At 60.0% G+C, this 19620-nt stretch overlaps 2 protein-coding genes and 1 long non-coding RNA gene across 6 annotated transcripts in view; 1 reads left to right on the forward strand and 2 right to left on the reverse strand.

Annotated features, from left to right (window-relative positions):
- POR (cytochrome p450 oxidoreductase) overlaps positions 1 to 11871 on the forward strand; it is a 65758-nt gene extending 53887 nt beyond the window's left edge. For all 3 annotated transcript variants that reach the window (XM_070460239.1, XM_070460238.1, XM_070460240.1), the window contains 13 exons: positions 3234 to 3362; positions 4806 to 4955; positions 5384 to 5508; positions 5886 to 5975; positions 6324 to 6422; positions 7375 to 7491; positions 7595 to 7713; positions 9484 to 9665; positions 9773 to 9922; positions 10220 to 10490; positions 10576 to 10721; positions 10801 to 10886; positions 11378 to 11871. In XM_070460239.1, the coding sequence (XP_070316340.1) occupies positions 3234 to 3362; positions 4806 to 4955; positions 5384 to 5508; positions 5886 to 5975; positions 6324 to 6422; positions 7375 to 7491; positions 7595 to 7713; positions 9484 to 9665; positions 9773 to 9922; positions 10220 to 10490; positions 10576 to 10721; positions 10801 to 10886; positions 11378 to 11522 (1809 nt within the window). In that variant the 3' untranslated portion in view covers positions 11523 to 11871. The remainder of the gene's footprint in view (positions 1 to 3233; positions 3363 to 4805; positions 4956 to 5383; positions 5509 to 5885; positions 5976 to 6323; positions 6423 to 7374; positions 7492 to 7594; positions 7714 to 9483; positions 9666 to 9772; positions 9923 to 10219; positions 10491 to 10575; positions 10722 to 10800; positions 10887 to 11377) is intronic.
- On the reverse strand, positions 1677 to 5892 carry LOC139032707 (uncharacterized). 2 transcript variants are annotated; one of them, XR_011485279.1, is made up of 5 exons: positions 5699 to 5892; positions 4746 to 5167; positions 4098 to 4210; positions 2778 to 3112; positions 1677 to 2646 (listed from the first exon to the last, which is right to left on the reverse strand). It is a non-coding gene; the product is annotated as an uncharacterized lncRNA (long non-coding RNA). The 2 variants fall into 2 exon arrangements; XR_011485280.1 differs by lacking the exon at positions 1677 to 2646 and having other exon boundaries at positions 2783 to 3654.
- A 283-nt stretch (positions 11872 to 12154) lies between the features above and the next one.
- On the reverse strand, positions 12155 to 17615 carry TMEM120A (transmembrane protein 120A). Its single transcript, XM_020869138.2, has 12 exons — positions 17426 to 17615; positions 15642 to 15760; positions 15310 to 15426; positions 13865 to 13924; positions 13578 to 13673; positions 13405 to 13494; positions 13132 to 13197; positions 12975 to 13036; positions 12773 to 12865; positions 12595 to 12659; positions 12443 to 12511; positions 12155 to 12365 (listed from the first exon to the last, which is right to left on the reverse strand). Exons 1-12 carry the CDS (start codon positions 17504 to 17506, stop codon positions 12252 to 12254), a joined length of 1032 nt encoding a protein of 343 aa, XP_020724797.1. The 5' UTR covers positions 17507 to 17615; the 3' UTR covers positions 12155 to 12251.
- Positions 17616 to 19620: the final 2005 nt, after the last annotated feature.

Genomic DNA, 19620 nt, shown 5'->3' on the forward strand with positions numbered 1-19620 from the left:
TTTATTTTTTATTTTTTAAACACAAAAGGTGGCATATTACATACACTGCTATAGACCTTATTTTTTTTTCTCACTTAATGATACGTCTTGGAGATTGCCTCAAAGCAGTTCAGAGATGCCTCCCTCATCCTTTATTATAATTGCATAATGACTCCACTTGTGGCCACAAGTACTGTAATTTGCTTTAACACTGCCTTGTTGATGGGCATTTGGAATATTGCTTATCTTTAGCTCTTCCTTTGTGGCTTCCCTTGTGGCTCAGCGGGAGACCTGGGTTCAATCCCTGGGTTGGGAAGATCCCCTGGAGAAGGGAAAGGCTACCTACTCCAGTATCCTGGCCTGGAGAATTTCACGGACGGTATAGTCCATGGGGTCGCCAAGAGTCGGACACGACAGAATGACTTTCATTTAGCTCTTACAGAGAGAGCCCCTGTGACTACGTAGATCAGTTTGCAAATACAGTACAGTCCCAGATGTGGAACTGTTGAATCAAAAGGTACATGTGTTTGTGATAGAAGATGCCAAATTGTACCCCACCCCACAGGGGTCACATGAGGGCAGTCACTAGCAGGGTGTGAGAAAATCTATTCCCCCGCAGCTTTGCCAACAGAGTCTACTATCAGAGTTTGGGATTTTGCCCATTTTCTAGTTTAAAAAGAAAGATTTATCTCTCTAGTTCTAATTTGCATTTTTTCTATGAATGAGTTAAAGCAAATTCTCATGTTATAGGATGGCTTTTCTTTTTTCTTTTTTAATAGATTCTCTGTTCAGCTCTTTTGCTCACTTTTTCTGTTGGGATTGATCTTTCTCAAGAAATTCTTTAGAATTATTAGGGAAGTTAACACTTGTCTGTGATATGACTTAAAAATATTTTTCCCAGTTGATAGTTCGTGTGTCATTCAGCTTACTGTGTGTTTGTTTTGCCATGTAAAAATTCCATAGTCCGTTTTACTTTTCTTTCTATGACTACTGGACTTTGAGTCATCATTTGGAAGGCTTCCCCATTCTAAAGAGATAAAACAATTCTTCCATGTTTTCTCTTGTATCTTTATGATTTCTGTTTTCCATATTTTAAATTCAGTCTGTTGGGAATTTATCCTGGTGTAAGATATAAGGTTTGGTCCAACACGTTTTTACTTAGCTGTATAAATTCCATGTAATAAAGTCCATCTTTTCCCCACTAGTTTGGTCATAAATGTAATTCTCATTGGTATTTGAGTCTATTTCTACATTTTCCTATTCTGATACTTTGATCCAGCTGTCTGTGTATAAACAGTATCATACTGTTTAGTTATTATAACTTGTTTTAATATCTGTAGCACTAAGCACTTCCTCCCTCTCCCCATCACTCTTATTTTTCACTTTTCCTAGCTGTTACCTCATCTGTATTCACTTATTTTGGGTAACAGTTTTATTGGGATTTAATTCATATCCCATACAGTTCTCCAGTTTAAAGCTTACACACCAGTGATTTTTTTGTATTCTCAGTTGCACAAACCACCACCACAGTCAATTTTAGGACATTTTCTTCTTCCCCAAAAGAAACTTTATTAGTAGTCACTCCCAGTTTCCCCACCCTGAGCCCTAGGCAACTGTTCATCTACTTGTTGTCTCTATAGAGTCGCCTCTCCTAGACATTTCATGTAAATGGAATCATACAGTACATGGCCTTGGGTGGCATCTTTTATTTAGTGTAATGTCTTCAGGGTTCATCTGTGCTCTAGCAAGTGCCAGCACTTCTTTCCTTTCTGCTGCCAAATGGTGTACCAGCACTTACTTTTACAAGATTTTTTTAGGATCATGTTGTTGAAGGAAAAAAAGAGCTGTTGCGGTTTTTATTAGGACTGTGTTATTTCTGTATTACAGAGGGAAGACCGGCATCCTGCATGTTGAGTCTCTCTGTGCAGAACCAGAGGGTCTTTCCATTCAGTTGGGCCCTTTGTCACTCAGTTGTTATTCTTGTTTAGTCGCTAAGTCATATCTGACTTTTCTGCGACCCCATGAACTGTAGCCCACCAGGCTGTCTGTCCATGGGATTTCCCAGGCAAGAATACTGGAGTGGGTAGACATTCCCTTCTCCAGCGGGATCCTCCCGACCCAGGGATCAAACCTGAGCCTCCTGCAGCTTCTGTATTGGCAGGCGGATTCTTTACCACTGAGCCACCTGGGAAGCCCCTTGTCACTCAGTAGCTTCTTACGTGTTTCTGGTTTGGCTTATTTCTAAGGTTCTTTATATATTTTGATGCTACCATAACTACCATAGCTACTGTTTTACATCATGTTTCCTTTCCTTGATATCATAAGCATCATTTTAAAATACCTTTGTAAATGATTTTGAAATGATTTGTAGAAAATTCAGGAAATGAAAAAGGTATGAGAACAACATACAGCAGTTGTAATCCCTATAACTACGTTTTATTTTGTCATCTGCACCTGTCAGTCAGGGCTCCATGCCAGACCAGACACCCCTCTAGGCAGTTTGGGCGCTGGAAGGTCTGCTGCTGAGGTCTGCAGAAAGGGACCAACTGGAAGGTGGCCTGTGCCTCGCTTCCGGATGTTGCAGAGCGCATCCCATTGGCTGGACCAGTTTGCTGCATCCCTGACTGCAGGGAGTCTAGGGGATGGAGTTGGGCTTTTCCAGAGCTGCTGCGGAGGGTGCCGTGGGAGGAGGGCGGAGTCAGAGCCTGTGAGCCAGTCTAGATGTGGTACCTCTCCCCACTGTCTAGGTTTTTATAAAGCATGTGTTATTACTTTTACAAACATCTGGGAAAACTCACCCATATTTTCCCACTTAGAGACTCTTGGTATATTTCATGCTGTTCTTTTTCCTTTCTGCGTGAATGTGTATAAGCTGTGCACACAGGTCGGGTGGGTATGTAACAAAATTGGATTATGCTATACATAGTCTTTGGTCACTTTTTTTTTCTTTACGGAATGTTATTTCTGCTTTTTTCAAGTGTCATTTAAAGATGTGTCCACAGTGTGACTTTGAGCAGCTGTGTGTTGGGTCACCTTGATGGCTTCAGCTGGAGCTGGCTGAGTGGCCTCTGACCCCACCCGCCGCAGTGGCTGCGGTAACGAGACACTGGCCCGAGGGTGACTCAGAAAGGACCTGAAGGACGAAAGAAAGAGGGTGCCCTTAGGGACCTGCCTGCCCCGTGGTCACCTTGAGTCTCCGGTGGAGCCTGTGGCTCTTGGCCCCTTGCTGACCCCGTGTGTCCGGCCATCCCTAGGGCAGGAACATCATCGTGTTCTACGGCTCCCAGACGGGGACTGCTGAGGAGTTTGCCAACCGCCTGTCTAAGGACGCCCACCGCTATGGGATGCGGGGCATGGCAGCTGACCCCGAGGAGTACGACCTGGTGAGTGCTTGCCACGCCCTGACCCCTTCCTCCCAGGCAGTGCGGTTCCAGGGTGTTAAGGCAGGCGTGTCTGCGTCGTGGAGACACAGGGGCGGAGTTAGGCAAAGGCACAGGCAGGATTGGGCATCTCTTGTCGTTTGTCCCGGCAGCCAGGTGGCCTCTGGACATGGAGAACACCTGGCCCACGTGCGTGCGTGTGCGCTCCCTTCCCAGCTCTCCATGCTGCAGGCTGTACAGGCACTGGGCAGGTGCCCCCAGAAGGGGCCCGGGCACCTCGTGGATTGGGTGTGGCCTAAAAGAGGACAGGGTCTCAGCAGGTCAGGAGAGGAGCTATCTCTCGTGTTCCCTCAACCCCCACTCCTAGACTGCAATGGCAGGGGAGCTGGACTCTAACCCACTCCCTCAACTGCCTGGGTGACCTGGCCTCACTGGGGGCCTCGTCTGCAGGGACGGGATGAGGGTGTTGGATGAGCCATCTCTGGGAACCCGGCAGCTCAGCTTTGCATGGAGGCTGTAACCTTGTGTGTCTGGGCTTGGGGAGGGCCCAGGAGAGCCCAGACACTGAGGGAAAAGCCCCCATTTGGGGCTACAGGATCCTTCCTCCCCCGTCTCCACCTTCAGCCGTCCTCGGCACGTGACTCCTTCAGGCCCACACAGCGCTGTCTGCAGGACAGTCCCCACCTCCTGGCCCCAGCCACACACAGCTCGTCTCTGAGGCTGTGGGGGCCAGCTCACCTTGCTCACTGTCCTCCCGGCACTGGCTCCTTTGCCAGTCGTAGCTCTCCAAAGTGCAGGAAACTTCCAGCAGTCTGCTCGCCTGTCTCTGAGACAGCCAGGCCAGCGGCCCCCTGGGGACACAGTAGGCAGAGAGGGGGGAGTGGTCCTTAGGCCCCAGGAGAGGCAGGGCTGACAGAGCAGCTCGTCCTGGGAAGACGCCCCAGGGAACACCTTCCTGCATCTCCCCCGCAGGGTCATTGCCAGTCATCACGTGGGCTGTTGCTGCTCCAACGTGATGAATGAACTTCCCCTGAGAACCCCTGTCTTCTGAGTGCCAGCTGCTTCCCACCTGTGCCCCTCCTTCACCCAAACCAAACCAGCCCCCACCTACCCCCCCAACACACACATCCTTTGGTCTTGGGGATGGCCCACTATCCCTCTGTCTTAGGACCCGGGTTTCAAGTTGGCAGACAGTTGGTTAGGAATCCCATGAACTCAGGCGCCCCGGGACTCTGTAGGGTGCTCCAGAGGTGGCACTGTGTTCCGAGTGCCCACTCCTGGCCTGGAATCCGCTGCTGCTGTCCACACCCAGGCCTCACCATGTTCTCCTGGGCTTGCTGCCCCTTTGCTCTTGAGATGCACTCTGTCCACCAGCCCAGGACTCACCTGACTGCACTTGGGAGCCGGCTTAGTCACGGTCACTTGGCCCTGCCTCTGTCCCCCCAGGCCGACCTGAGCAGCCTGCCAGAGATTGAGAAGGCCCTGGCCGTGTTCTGCATGGCCACCTACGGTGAGGGGGACCCCACCGACAACGCCCAGGACTTCTATGACTGGCTGCAGGAGACGGACGTGGACCTTTCTGGGGTCAAGTACGCGGTGAGTCACCCGGGTGGGCGCGTGCGACCTCCAGAAGCTTGTGTCCTGGAGGACACCTCCAGTTCTCACCTCGACCGGCTGAGCCCGGGCCTGGCAGGGAGCTCGTAGGCGGGAATCCCGGGAAGAGCTCACGGGTAATCCTCTCTTCTGCCCGGCCCGGCACTAAGAGCCCTGTTCCCGTGTCCCAGCCCCGTCGTGCCCGGGGCATCAGCCTTTAGAGACAAAAGGCAGGAAAGGAGTGGGATGACCAGGATTCGGCCGGGCAAGGGAGCAGGTGGGGCGGACACCCTGCCACTGCCAGGGTCCAGGCCGAGGTGGCCGCGGGGGAGCCTGAGCTGTGGGTCCATGGAACAGAGCCACTCCGGGGCCTGGCCGGAGGTACGAGGTGTCTGGCCAGACTCGCCGACCCTGGCCCCTCACGCACACAGGTGTTTGCCCTTGGGAACAAGACCTACGAGCACTTCAACGCCATGGGCAAGTACGTGGATAAGCGGCTGGAACAGCTCGGCGCCCAGCGGATCTTTGATTTGGGGCTGGGCGACGACGATGGGAAGTGAGTCCCCCCACCCCAAGCCACCCCCAGCACCCCCAGGGCTGTCGAGTGTCGGGAGCCCCAGGTTCAGGCTGGCCGGGGCCCAGGAGGGCAGGGCAGAGCTGTGGTGTCGGCTCACCCCTGTGACCTGCCTCACCACGGGGGACCACCAGGCCTGCCTTCTTTGCTTGTCCACACCCTCCCGGCTCACTCAGCTCAGACGGGGCTTCCTGTGGTTACTGCAGACCCTCTGGATGCTTCCTGCTGCCCTGGGTTACATCACTGGGCGGGCTGGTGTGAAATGAACCCTCGAGCTTGGAGGGGGAGCCAGGGGACAGAGGGTCCAAGCTGGCCTGGCAGCCCCCTCTGGCCCCGGGCTCATCCCCTCTGGTCCGCAGCCTTGAGGAGGACTTCATCACGTGGAGAGAGCAGTTCTGGCCGGCCGTGTGCGAGCACTTCGGGGTGGAAGCTACGGGAGAGGAGTCCAGGTGAGTGCGTGCACCTGGGACCGTGGGTGGGGAACCAGCCCGGTGGGTGCAGTGGGGCTGGAGGAGGCTCAGTCAGGGTGTGGAAGGGGCCCCGGGCCCAGGTGCTTGGGCTGTGCCCGCACGCGAGGGTCAGGGTGGGCTTCCCGACCTCCTCAGGGCTGCTGGCCCGGCTGCCCCGCCTCTCCTGCCTGCCCCGCACTCACGCATCTCCTTCCTTGTGGGTCACACCTGACCCTGCGTCGCCCAGGCGTGCCCCATGGCCTCGCAGCCTCGCTCCCTCCTGGGGACTCTCCCCTAGCCTCCTGCCTCCCCCAGCCCTCGGCCTCACCCTGGGTCTGCTGCTTCCAGCATCCGTCAGTACGAACTTGTGGTGCACGCGGACATGGACCTGGCCAAGGTGTACACAGGCGAGATGGGCCGCCTGAAGAGCTACGAGAACCAGAAACCGTGAGTACAGAGCCAGGCCGGCCAGGGCTGGCCGCGCGTGTCTCTGCAGGCCTTTCCTGCCAGGCCCTGTCCCGTGGGCTTCCTCATCCCCCCATCCGGGAGGGGCCCTGGCTGGGGCCACCCACACGTCCGTTTCTACCCAGAGGAGGGCACGAAGCCCGGAGCAGAGAGACGGGGGGCTGCTCTGAGCCCAGGGTCCTGGGGACTCCTCCCTTCTTGGTGGTCCTTTGGTCCAGAGCGTGGCCTTGGAGAGACTGGCACTTGCTCAGTTTGTACTTCATTTGCCCATTAAATATGCCCACCGCTTCCTGGACCAGGACGTAGCAAGTTTAGCCCTGGGTCTAGGCTGAGCCTTGGCCAAAGGGCTCGCTTCCTTCAAATCTGCCTCCATGTTTGGACTTTTTGTCCAAAGTGTTCCTCTCGGGGGCCCCTCACTTGCACCTGGGCCCACCCAGACTCTTGCTGGAGCCGCCCAGGAAGGTCCTCCTTGACCCTCCAGCAGCCCCACTCTAGGCAGCCACTGCGGTTGCAGCCGACAGCCCGTTGCAGTGACTTCCCAGGGGGAAAGCCTGGCTCCTGCCACGCTCAGTCCCGGGCCGTCACTCAGGACCCAGGCCCTTGCTCCGTCTTACGGAACCACCTTCTTGGGCCAGGCCCTCCTTGTGCTCTGCCCACCAGTGGGTACCAGGGGCGGAGGCTCCCCCAGGTTTCAGACCAGCCCGTGTCTGTGTCTGTAGACAGGGACACTGATAACCCAGCTCTGCCCCCTTGGGAGTACCGGGAGCATCGCCTTGGGGGGAGCTAGGAAAGCCCTGTACCTCATTGGAGAGGTTTCTTCCTGACCCAGGAGGGCAGCTTTGAGGTTCCCATGTTCTGTGTGGTCAGAAGGGTCCTTGTGGGTGCGGAGATTCAGACCGGAGGCCTGGCTCACTGCACTGCTCTCCCCACCCAGCCCCTTCGATGCCAAGAACCCATTCCTGGCTGTCGTCACCACCAACCGGAAGCTGAATCAGGGAACCGAGCGACACCTCATGCACCTGGAATTAGACATCTCGGACTCCAAAATCAGGTACCAGCTGCTGCCACCCCCCTCCCCAAACCTTCCACCCAGGCCTCCTGTTCCCGCACAGAGCTGCCCTCCACCCTCCCCCTGAGCCTTGCATCACCCCCAGGTATGAGTCCGGGGACCACGTGGCTGTTTATCCAGCTAATGACTCTGCCCTGGTGAACCAGCTTGGCGAGATCCTGGGTGCCGACCTGGATGTCATCATGTCCCTGAACAATCTTGACGGTGAGTCCTGGGTGCCAGGCCTCCCCCTACCTGGGCCTGAGGGCGCTGGTGGGAATGGGCCCCCTGACAAGGCCCAGAGGTTGAGTTTCTGCTTAGACCTAAAGCCTGGTGTCCTGGAAGCCCTCATACCCAAGACACGAGGGGCAAGTTGCAGAGCAAACCAGGAGGCAGGGGGAGAAGGCAGCTGTAGGTCTGGCAGGCCCCCTTTTGGGGCTCCCCACCCCCTTGCTGCCATACTCCCTTGAGGGAACGGGGGCCCAAAGACAGAGCCAGGCCCGGCTGCCCGCGCAGCCCCGTGTCCTGTGGGGAAGAGCGCCACAGCCGGTGGCCGGAGGCCCCTCCAGCTCCAGGGGCCCGTGGCAGCAATCCTGACAGACTCTCGGTCCACTGAGGGTGCTCAGCCTGCACCCTGCCAAGGGCAAGGCTGCCCTGCCTGAGCCTCTGACTGCGACCTCCAGCACCCCGCACTGTCCACCGACCTGGGGCGCAGCTCGGCCTGGCCCTGCCTGCTCGCTCGCCCGTGTCCTCGGTGACCCGAGCCTGGGCTGCTCCTCCGCACCTCTCAAGGTTCCAGAGTCGGCCTTGAGAGGACAGGAGAGGGGCTGATCCGCACCGGAATTCCTCGTGCTGGCCGGGGACCTGGTGGCCTGTGGACCACGGACCGGTCTTCCTCTCACTAGGGGGGCGGTGGTGGGGGTTGGGGGAGGCCTTGTGCCTCGGAGCACACCTTTCTGGGGTGGGGGTTGTCGGTGCTCACTTCCTCCCAGGAGTGCCTGAGCCCCTATGGTGGGGGCCCTTCTCTGCCAAGGGCTGCTCTGAGGAGGCTCAGAATGCGAGGCAGAAGTGGGACTTCAGAAGGAGCACCCACACCTGCCCCGTGGTGCAAGGCCTGAGCCCCGGCTTCTGAGCCCACACAAGAGGGTGCCTGGGCGTGGGGAACACCTGCTGCTTGATGTGGGCGCTGGGTACACAAGGACGTTCAGTTCGCGAAAATCCATCAGGCACTGCTCACGTGACTTGTACATCCTATGTAGGTCGTGCTTCAGTAAGTTCAACCCTTCCCCCAAAGCTAGGCCCACAGCCCTCCAGGCTGAGCCGTCCTGCCCTCTCCTCTCTGAGTGGCTTGCCAGCCTTGTGCTTCTCTGGGGCTCGTTGGTGCACAGGAGCCAACACCCGTGCGGTCGTGCCTCTAGGAGGTGGAGTCACTCCGGGGTCCAGCCCTGCTCTGGCCTGGCCGTGGGGAGGTGTCAGTAAGGCCGGCCTGTTGACTGTGGCAGTGGAAGCCCCTTGGCAAGGGCTGGCGGAGCGCCTGAGTGTACAAGATGCCGCCCCAAACGCTTGGCATGTGGGCGCCCCATGCACTGACCTCCACTTGTGTGCAAGGATAAAACCTGAGCTGGAGGGGGCCTGTCATCACAGCCGAAGGCCCAGTATTGGCATCTCACTGTCAGAGCCTGGCGTCCCCACAGTGGACCAGGTCCAGGCCTCAGGCAGGCAGGCCGGCCCCACCGGGGGGCTCCCCCTCGGCTACCCTGTCTGAGCAGTGACTGTCCTGGTTGGGGACGGTGACAGGCCGCCCCCAGCAGCGTCCTGCCTCTGATGAGACTGCCTATCCAGCAGCTGAAAGCCTCAAGCCTTGCCCCAAAGCCAAGGAAGACCCCAAGAGAGCTGGCCTTGCTTCCCGCCCACTGAGCCTTGACCCACCCCTTCCCTGTGGCAGCCCACCCGCCCCGGGGGGCCCCTCACCCTGAACCCTGCCTCTCCTTGCAGAGGAGTCCAACAAGAAGCACCCCTTCCCCTGCCCCACCTCCTACCGCACGGCGCTCACCTACTACCTGGACATCACCAACCCGCCGCGCACCAACGTGCTCTACGAGCTGGCCCAGTACGCCTCGGAGCCCACCGAGCAGGAGCAGCTGCGCAAGATGGCCTCCTCGTCGGGCGAGGGCAAGGTGGGCCTGCCCCTGGCGCCCCAGCGCCAGCCCCCCGGCCCAGCCATTCCCCGAGCTGCCTGGGCCCCGGGGCCCCTCGCCGTCTCACCCACGTCTGTGTCCCCCAGGAGCTGTACCTGAGGTGGGTGCTGGAGACTCGGCGGCACATCCTGGCCATCCTGCAGGACTACCCGTCCCTGCGGCCCCCCATCGACCACCTGTGCGAGCTGCTGCCTCGTCTGCAGGCCCGCTACTACTCCATCGCCTCGTCCTCCAAGGTGGGGGCTCCGGGCCCGCCCCCGTAGAGAAGACAGTGTTGGCTCCTCAGAGAGCCTGGGGTCTCTGGGCCGCAGCCTCAGCTCTGCCCCATGTCCATGGGCACTTTGCTCAAGACTCCCGGGATGTGTATCCAGAAGGCTGGACCGTAAGAGCGCACCCTGCCCTCTGGCCCTGGTGCCAAGAGCCAGTCAGGCCGGCTGCCAGGAAGGGGCCTTGAGCAGGGACCCCGTGATGGGGTGGGTGGCAGGAGGGAAGGGGCCTCGGGCACCGCCACGCTCACCCCTGCACACCCCCAGGTGCACCCCAACTCCGTGCACATCTGCGCTGTGGTCGTGGAGTACGAAACCAAGACGGGCCGCATCAACAAGGGCGTGGCCACCAGCTGGCTGCGGGCCAAGGAGCCAGCCGGGGAGAACGGCGGCAGGGCCCTGGTGCCCATGTTCGTGCGCAAGTCCCAGTTCCGTCTGCCCTTCAAGCCCACCACGCCCGTCGTCATGGTGGGCCCCGGCACCGGCGTTGCCCCCTTCATAGGCTTCATCCAGGAGCGGGCCTGGTTGAGGCAGCAGGGTGAGTGTGAGGGCGGGCAGGCTCCAGCTCCAGGCAGGGGGCCGGGCCTGGGGCTCCTCGCTCACCCCGGCTGCCCCTGCCCCAGGCAAGGAGGTGGGCGAGACGCTGCTCTACTACGGCTGCCGGCGCTCTGACGAGGACTACCTGTACCGTGAGGAGCTGGCTGGCTTCCACAAGGACGGCACCCTCACCCAGCTCAATGTAGCCTTCTCCCGGGAGCAGCCCCAGAAGGTGAGGCCTGGGACAGGCCCCAGGGGTGGGGGCTATGCAGAGTGCGATGGGCCTTCCTCACAGGCACCCCCACCCCCAGGTCTATGTGCAGCACTTACTCAAGAAGGACAAAGAGCACCTGTGGAAACTCATCCATGAGGGGGGCGCCCACATCTATGTGTGTGGGTGAGTGGCGGGGGTGAGGGGTCAGAGGAGGGGCAGAGGGGGGTGAGGGGGGCAGAGGGGGGGTGAGTGGGGCACAGGAGGGGTGAGGGGGCAGAGGTAGGGTGAGTGGGGTACAGGAGGGGTGAGGGGGCAGAGGTAGGGATGAGGGGCAGAGGAGGGGTGATGGGGCACAGGAGGAATGAGGGGGGCAGAGGTAGGGGTGAGTGGGGGTGAGTGGGGCAGAAGAGGGGTGAGGGGGCAGAGGGGGGTGAGTGGGGCAGAAGAGGGGTGAGGGGGCAGAGGTAGGGGTGAGTGGGGGCAGAGGGGTGGTGGATGGGGCAGAGGAGGGGCAGAGAGGGGGTGAGTGGGGCAGAGGGGGGGTGAGGGGGGCAGAGGAGGGGCAGAGGGGGAAGAGGGGGCAGGGGAGGGGCAGAGGAGGGCTGAGGAGGGGGGGGGGGCTGTCCTGCCCGTGGAGGGGCCCTCCCCCAGTGCCACCTCCTCCCTGTGCGCAGGGACGCTCGGAACATGGCAAGGGACGTGCAGAACACCTTCTACGACATCGTGGCAGAGCAAGGCGCCATGGAGCACGCCCAGGCTGTGGACTACGTCAAGAAGCTGATGACCAAGGGCCGCTACTCCATGGATGTGTGGAGCTAGGCTGCCCGCCCTGCTCTGCCACTCGCGCCCTACAGACTTGCCTCCCCATCATGTAATCACGCGCCTCACTCCCTTCTGTGGTCTCCTGGGTGGCTCTGCCAGGTGCTTACCTGCCCCGGAGGCAGGCCCAGGACAGAGGCTGCTCCCGCGGGACCTGCACCCTCCGGCCATCAGCCTGGGGGCGCAGCCGAGGGTGACAGGCTGTGATGTGAACACCTCTGGGCCCTCGGTGGCTGAACACAGAGGTCCGCCTCTCAGCTGAGTGAGGCCTGGCCCCTCCCCGTGATTTTCAATGAGTGTAAATAATTTTAAATAACCTCTGGCCCTTGGAATAAAGTTGTTTTCTGTATTTGCTGGGTAGTGCTTACACAGACCTGAGGCCTCCATCTGGGTCTCCTGAACTCAGACCCCAGAGACACCTTGGGAGCCCCCAGGCCCCGTGCGGTGGCGGCACAGGCCCCCCAGGCCCGTCTCACCCGCAGGAGCACACACGCCGAGGCTCTCGGAGCCTTTTCCTTTATTCAGGCCACAGGCACCCAGCTCCCATGGGGCGGGGACACAGGCCCAGGTCCTCCTCTCCAGCAACGCCATCAGGGCCCACAGAGCCCACAAAACCCAGGGGAGGGCAGATGAGACCCTCCCAGACACGGGGAGCCCCCACCCCCTCCACACAGAGGTTCAGAAGCTCCTTCCAGGCCGGGGGTGCCGTCGGGCAGGGAGGGCCCAGCCTCATTCTTTCTTGCTCCCATGCAGCTGGTTGTGGAATTTCTGGTGCACGACCCGCAGGGTAGTGAAGAAATTGCCAAGGAAGAGGAGGAGGAAGGGGAAGCCGCACATGAGCACCTGGAGGAGCAAGCGGGGTCAGGACGGAGGCCAGGCCGGCCCTCCCGACGGCCTCTCCAGGCGGGGGCCCGGCTCACCTGCCACTCCTTGCACTCGGGGTCCCGGGCCAGGTTGAACAACGTCAGCGCATTAAAAAGCTGCCAGAACTGGGAGGGAGTGGGCTCTTACACACGGTCCCTGCTCGAGACAGCCAGGTGGACGGGGAGGGGGCGGCTCGGGTACAACTTACGTGTCCGAAGAAGAGGAAGGGCAGCAGGAACGTGAGGCCCCGCCACATCCAGGACTGGAAGCCTTCTGCAGGGGCACAGCGGGCAGAGGACCCGTCACTCAGACCCCGGGCCAGAGGCAAGGACAGGCCCTCCCGGCTCCCTCAGGATTGCAGGGCGGGGCGGCCTCGCCCGACTCACCCACAGTGAGGTCCATGGTGTGCCGCTCACCCAGGGCCCGCAGGCGGTACAGACAGCCGCTCTGGTAGTAATACTGGAGGAACTGCACAAAACCTGGCGGGGTCGGGGGCAGGCATCAGGACGGGGCTGGAGTCCCACGTCCCTGCCCGCCCTTCCCTGGGGGGCGAGCCCTAAGCAGAGCAGGGACCTTGGAGACACTCACTCTGGTACATGGAGAAGGACAGGAACTGGTTCCGGAACTTCTGGTACATGAGCCCGTCGGGCCTGAGAGCAGAGGGTGGGGTGGGCGCTTAGGGATGCCCCCCCTCTCCCTGCCCCTTGCTCCCCCGGAGGCCCTGGGACCAAACCGACCCACTCACCATGTCAGCATGACTCCCGACAGGAACGTGGACACATAGTGATGGAAGACCCACCAGCCTTTGATCCTGCGTCAGGAAGCCACCGTCACCCCTGTCTCCTCAGCCCCAGGATCAGGGCTTGGGGGGCAGGACGTGGGGCTGCAGTGGGAAGGAGCCACTACCCACCCTGCTTCTCAGAGGGCCATGGCACCCCCCCTGCCCCCCACTTTGAAGGGCAGCTCCAGGAGTGCTCCGCCCCCCCTACCCCGGGGGCTGGGCCCCACCCTCACCCACCTAGAGCCATTGTTAATGAGGATGCTTTCACGGATGGTCAGGGTGCAGTAATACCAGACCAGCAGAAAGTTGAAGGCAGCGTCTGTCACCCTGCAGGGAGGGGTGCAGAGGGTGGATGCTGGCACGTGGAGAGGGTCCAGGGGGCCAGCCCCCACCCCTCACTGGACACCCACCTGGAGTTGAGGAGGAAGCGGCAGGTGAAGGAGATGAGAATGAGGATGATGGTGAGGTAGAGCTTGAACTTCTCGTACTCGTCTTTGTAGGCAAACCTGGGGGGACACACTCGTGGGACAGGCTGGGGTGCTGGTGGGGCCCACCCAGGCCTCCCGACAGGCTGCTTGTGGTGCCATTGGGCAGCGGCCCCCGAGCCCCAGGCTCAGCCAGGGAGGCTGGGGCAGGCTGGAAGGGACCCCGGGGCGGGAGGTAGGGGGCGGGGAGGAGCCTGGTGACCACAAATTACTTAGCCTGCTTGCTCAGGAGTGTCACGTTGACGTTGCCCAGGACCAGGCTCAGATACAACCTGGGGGAGGAGAGGCAGCCTTCAGCCCCAAGCCCACTGCAGCCACCCACACCCGTGACCGCACTGCGACCTCCTGCCAACCCCGAAGGGTGCCATCACCCACCCCATCCAAGCTCCTCTCGTCTGAGAGTCACAGCCCTGTACCAAGAGGCGGCACCCATACGGGCTCCTTGCATGTTCACATGCAAGCCCTAGGCCGGGGCTCACAGCGGTTCAGAGACCGGCCTGAGGCCACGGAGAGGCTACAGGGCACAGCATGGGACCAGAGGCCAGGCTGCCTCTCAGCCTTGCCTCGAGCTCCTCCCTCTCCCATTCCCGGGGCAGCCCTCCCCCAAACCCTCCACCCTGTCACCTTCAGGCAGGTGACATCTTCCCTGCTGCCTCCCCACCCTCCTCTCTGCACACCCCTCCTCCCAGACCACCCCTTCCCACGGCCCCAGGGACTTCCCTCCACTGTGTACCGAACCTCCCTGCGGTCTCACCCTCCACGGGCCCCACCTCTCAGCAGGCAGAGATGCTCAAGTCCTTCCTATGTACAAACTCATACACCCAAACAGAAGCGACTCCTCAACCCTCACGATGAGCTCTAGTTGCTAGTTTCCAGGCAACTAGTTTCTCCTTCCACTCACCTCCAAGCTTTGGAAGCGTGGCCTGAACCTGGCTGTCTCCTCGGCTCTTCTGTCATCCCCAATATCACCTTTCCAGCCCCACCCTCCTGGAAGCGGTTCTCTCCAAGGTCACCCGGACTTCCAGGAAACATTCCCCTTCCGTGTTACCTCTGACCACCCCCCCATGCTGCCCCCGGGGGCCATCTGATCTCAGGTTACGGGCCACTCCTTCCTCCCCTGCCTTCTGGGACACGCTTTCTCCCAGCTTTCTCACTGCCAGCTGTCTCTCTGCTGGATTGTTTTCCCAGAGCCCCGGGTTCTGCCACATCCTCGGCTGTGACTGCGGCTGATCTAAGTGCATAATTGAGCTGTCGCTCTCTCCTGCCCACTGGGCCAGAGGGGAGCGCCGCAGGCTGGCTCCTGCTCTGGTCTCTCCGCAACCTTTCACCTCCTACCCTGTGCCCTGGACGTGACACCTGCTGTTGCACCTCTCCAGGTCCAGCCGGCTCCCTCCTCTTTATCCTTCATGACGCAGCCCAGGCATCACCTACCCCAAGAGGCTTTCTCCGGCCTCCCAAGTGGTGAGGTACCCGTCTGTGCTCTCCCTGATTCTCAGCACATCCCGCACAAAGCACCCGTCATCACAGTGAGCGGGCACTGTCACTGAGGCTGTCCCTGAGGGAGGACCGGGTCTGACGGCTCAGCCCAGAGTGGGTCCAGGAAACCAGGCAGAGGGAGACGGGGCTGTGAACCGAGCTTGGAGGAGGGGTGTCTCACCCATTCTTCTTGGGCAAGTAGGCCTCCATATCGAAGAAAAGGCCCTGTCGCTCCTTGATCTGATTTTCCAGCTCCTGCGCGGCTTCCTCGGCCTCTGACGGGATGGAGGGTTTGCATCTGCAGGTGGGGCCGCAGAAGCCAGAGTCAGAACACCCGACACCTGGCGGGCAGGAGAGCAGACGCAGCCCAGAGAGGGGAGAAGCGGTGCCCGGAGGCACCTGGGAGTCAGCACCAGCTCCCTACCCCACCAGGTTCAACACGCACCCCCGGTCCACGGCCAGGGGTGTGAGGAGGGAGGGCATGGGGGGGCCTGTGGGGGGGTGGGTCCTAACTTCTTCAGGACCAGGGCCAGCTCCTGGAGCCGTTTCTTCTGCCGAGTGATGGAGCTAGTACAGGTGTTCTGCAGCTTGGTCAGCTCCTCCAACTTCAGGCGGTACAGCCGGTGGGTCTCCTGGGGACCAGGGAGGGGGAAGGCTCAGGCTGGCTAGGGGACCCCTGAGCCAGAGCCTGCTGGGAAGGGTGTGGGGCACAGACTCGCCCAGGGCTCCCCGGGAGCGTCTCAGCAGGAGAGGCGGCAGCCAGCTGAACCAGCTGAGCCAGCCTCAGGAACGCCCCAAGGGTCTTCTCTCTCCAAGGCAGGCAAGGAGACAGGGCTCTTCCAGCAAGCCCAGGAGCCCCCCAGCACGTTGGCCCCAGAAACAGATGCATTCTCAGAAGCTTTTCTTAGTCTCAGCCTATCTACTAGCTGTTCCCACTCCTCTCTGCCCATCCTGAGTCTGCATTCCAAGCCCACAGGTCCACAGTCTGGACCAAGCAGGCGGCCTAAAGCCATCCCTGGCCTTCTCAGAGCCTCCGGTCCAGACAGCCTGCAAGGGCGAGGGGAGCTGAGGTTGTCCAATATGACTGCTGCTCTGGCACTCCCAGCATCTTCCTCCCGGGTTAAAGGTCACCAGGCTTCAGCCCTTGGACCTCTTGCTGTAAGACCATTCCTCTACCCTTCCCCCCAGCACCTTTGGCCCAGGGCTTCCCAGAGCACTTTGCCCCCTGGGGTGAGTCTCGAGAAGGAGTAGCCTGGAGATGGGGGGGCAAGAGGCAGTGTGAGAAAGGTCAGGCAGGGGCTGAGGCCAGGACGGTGGTGCCCAGGCTCGGGAGCCTGGGTCTGCTCTGCTCAGGGCCCTGGGGAGAAGCACGAATGATAGCGGCTTGGCCAGGACAGGCCAGGGGGCAGTCAGGCTTAATGTGGACAGGAAAGGGCTGAAGCCAGTCCAAGAGAGGCAAAGGCCTGATCAAGTGCCCAGCTGGCCTGGGCTCTACCCTGGCTGGGGTTTGTTTCTCATGCTCAAGGAGGGGCCACCTCGGTCTACCCCCAGCCACACACTCTCCTGTCCGCCTGTCCACGGAAAAGCACAGCGGCCCATAGCAGCCAGATCCAGACAATACCGCCACCCCCCTCACCCTCGGCTTCCACTGGTCTCAGAGAGACTCCCACCCCTGTCAGGCCCATGAGGTCTCTTGGCAGGGCCCCGCCCACCCACTTTCCCCTCACTCTGCAGCAGCCACGTGGTCCTGTGTGGTTGGAAGCTGTCCTGCGCCCTGGACCGGCCTCGCCCCCATCCAGGGACTTCACCTAAATCCCACTTACCCGGACCAAGGCCTGGCGGCCTCCCGTCCTGCTCCCCAGCCACACTCAGCCCAGACCGCGCGGCCCGAGGGAGGGGAATGCCGGCCCGGCCAGCGCCCACGGCGCTTTTGCTCAGTGATTGACCCAAGACTGGCCCTGGTTAGCTCTGACTCTCCTGGGAGGGGACCAGGTCGGAGTCGGGGCCTCTTTCCGAGGTCTTCACGAGAGACCGGAGGTCTGCCCGGGTCAGTAGGGTCACTCCAGAGTCCCGGCGGCTGCGCAGGCGAAAGATACCGCCGGACATTGATTTGAGGCCGAAAGGAGGGTCCAACCGGGGACACCGGGACCCAGGACCTCGCTGCCGTCAGGAGCAACACCAGGGTCCCCCACCCCTGACCCGGAGCTTTCCTCAGCCTGACCCGGGGCTACCCGACCCTTGACCCCGAGCCAGACAGACATGGCTCGGAACCAATGGGAGCCCGCCTTGGCGCTCACCTGGATGCCGTGGAAGTCCTGCTGCAGCTCCTCCCAGTCCCGTAGGCAGTCGCCCAGCGGGCCCGGAGGCGGGGGATGCATTGCGGCCGGGCCGCGGGCAGGAGTAGCCGAGAGTCGAGGACAGAACCGCAACCCCGGCCGGCCCGAGGCACCTCCGCCTCCGCCGCCTCCGCCCCCGTCCGCTTCCGGGCTCGCGCCGCCGCGATCACCAATGGGGAAAAGCCTGGGGCCGCAAGCCCGCTGGCCCCGCCCCCAGCCAGAGCCAATCCGGGGCCGGGACGGGGCTGGGGCGGGGCCACATGCTCCGCGAGCCGCTGGCCTGGCCGCTCCAGCTTGGAGGGCGGCGGCAGCCCCCCGCCGGGGCTCTACCCGGGATGCCAGTTGCGTGGTGCTGCCAGCAGTGTCCCTGCCGGTCACGCCGGGAGTAAACCAAGGCCCAGGGAGGTGGCATTCTGCCTCAAACATCTGCCCCCTGGGGAAGCTGCTCTATGGCAGGGAGGCAATTCCGAGCCTCTTCTCTTGCTTAGATTTTTACGAGGGCCTCTTTATGTCTCCCTGTCTCCAAGTTCACCGGTACTGCCCCTTCACACAGACACCAGGCTACCCTGATTAAAACACAAAGCCAATCCCTACCGTGTCCCTGCTGAAAACTTGCCGGTGGCTCTGACCTGCTTACCAGGAGATGCCTAAGCCACAGATCTGCAGCCATCCCAGGCTCCGCTCCAGTTCTAGTGCTCACTAAAGCCTATACTGCCTGAAAAGCCCTTACCCCTGAGCAAAGAGCCACTGCTTGAGGGCGTAGGCTTCTGTTGGGGTGCGGGGAGGAGGGGGTGCGGGGGCGCTCCTCCAACCCTCTGTAGAGTCCTAGCAGGCGACATGGCGTTCACCTGTATGCCTCGGCCCTGTACAGGTGGTGGAAATGTTTGCTGAATGAATGTGGACAGACATGTTAAATGCTTCATCAGTCCCCTTGTCCCTTGACTCCAGGCTTTTTCGGTGGGTGCTGCCCTCACTTGGAATCTCATTTCTGAGGAAAACTCCCTTTAAGACCTGAGGAATTTCTAGAAACCCTGGCACGGGGTTGGAATGGAAACAGTGAGAGACTTTATTTTGGGGGGCTTCAAAATCACTGCAGATGGTGACTGCAGCTATGAAATTAAAAGATGCTTGCTCCTTGGAAGAAAAGCTATGACAAACCTAGACAGCATATTAAAAAGTAGAGACATTACTTTACCAACAAAGGTCTGTCTAGTCAAAGCTATGGCTTTTCCAGTAGTCATGTATGGATGTGAGAATTGGACTATAAAGAAAGCTGAGCACCGAAAAATTGGTGGTTTTGAACTGTGGTGTTGGAAGACTCTTGAGAGTCCCCTGGACTACAGGGAAATCCAACCAGTCAATCCTAAAGGAAATCAGTCCTGAATATTCATTGGAAGAACTGATGCTAAAGCTGAAATTCCAATATTTTGGTCACCTGATGTGAAGAACGGATTCATTTGAAAAGACCCTGATGCTGGGAAAGATTGAAGGCAGGAGGAGAAGGGAACAACAGAGGACGAGATGGTTGGATGGCATCACCGACTCAATGGACATGAGTTTGGGCAAGCTCCGGGAGTTGGTGATGGACAGAGAAACCTGGTGTGCTGCAGTCCATGGGGTCGCAAAGAGTTGGACATGACTGAGTGACTGAACTGAACTGAACTGGCGTGGGGGATGGGAGAGTGGGAATCTCTTCGTGGTGAACACAGCCAGGCAAAAATGAGTGGGGAGCAACAAAAGGAAAGATCCAGCCCACAAGCAATGGACCAGTGGGAGCACTGCGGAGAGATGGAGATGAGGCAAGGAGATGCCCTTGTGCCATGAGTCTCTCAAAGCTGTGAAGGCTGGCACCTGAGCCAAGGCTGGGCTTGGCATCTGTTGGGCTGGGGATCTCCAGTGGGTGGGCATTTTGACACCCCCTGTGGAGCAACGCAAGGCTGGGGGAAGACTTGGAGCTCCCCCAGGGGCAGCCTCCCAAAGGACCACGTTATGGGAGACAGGAGGGGCAGCTGCTCTGGCAGCCAGATACTCCTCCCAAGGAAACCTTGGGAGTGCAGTGGGGGTAATCTGGACGCCCAAGGGATGGGTTCTTGCTGAGTCTGAACACCTTCTATGTGGCACCAATGAGGAACCCGGGAAGAACCACTGCAGGAGGC

This window comes from Odocoileus virginianus, chromosome 33 (assembly GCF_023699985.2).
Source record: "Odocoileus virginianus isolate 20LAN1187 ecotype Illinois chromosome 33, Ovbor_1.2, whole genome shotgun sequence".
Taxonomy (NCBI): Eukaryota; Metazoa; Chordata; class Mammalia; order Artiodactyla; family Cervidae; genus Odocoileus; species Odocoileus virginianus.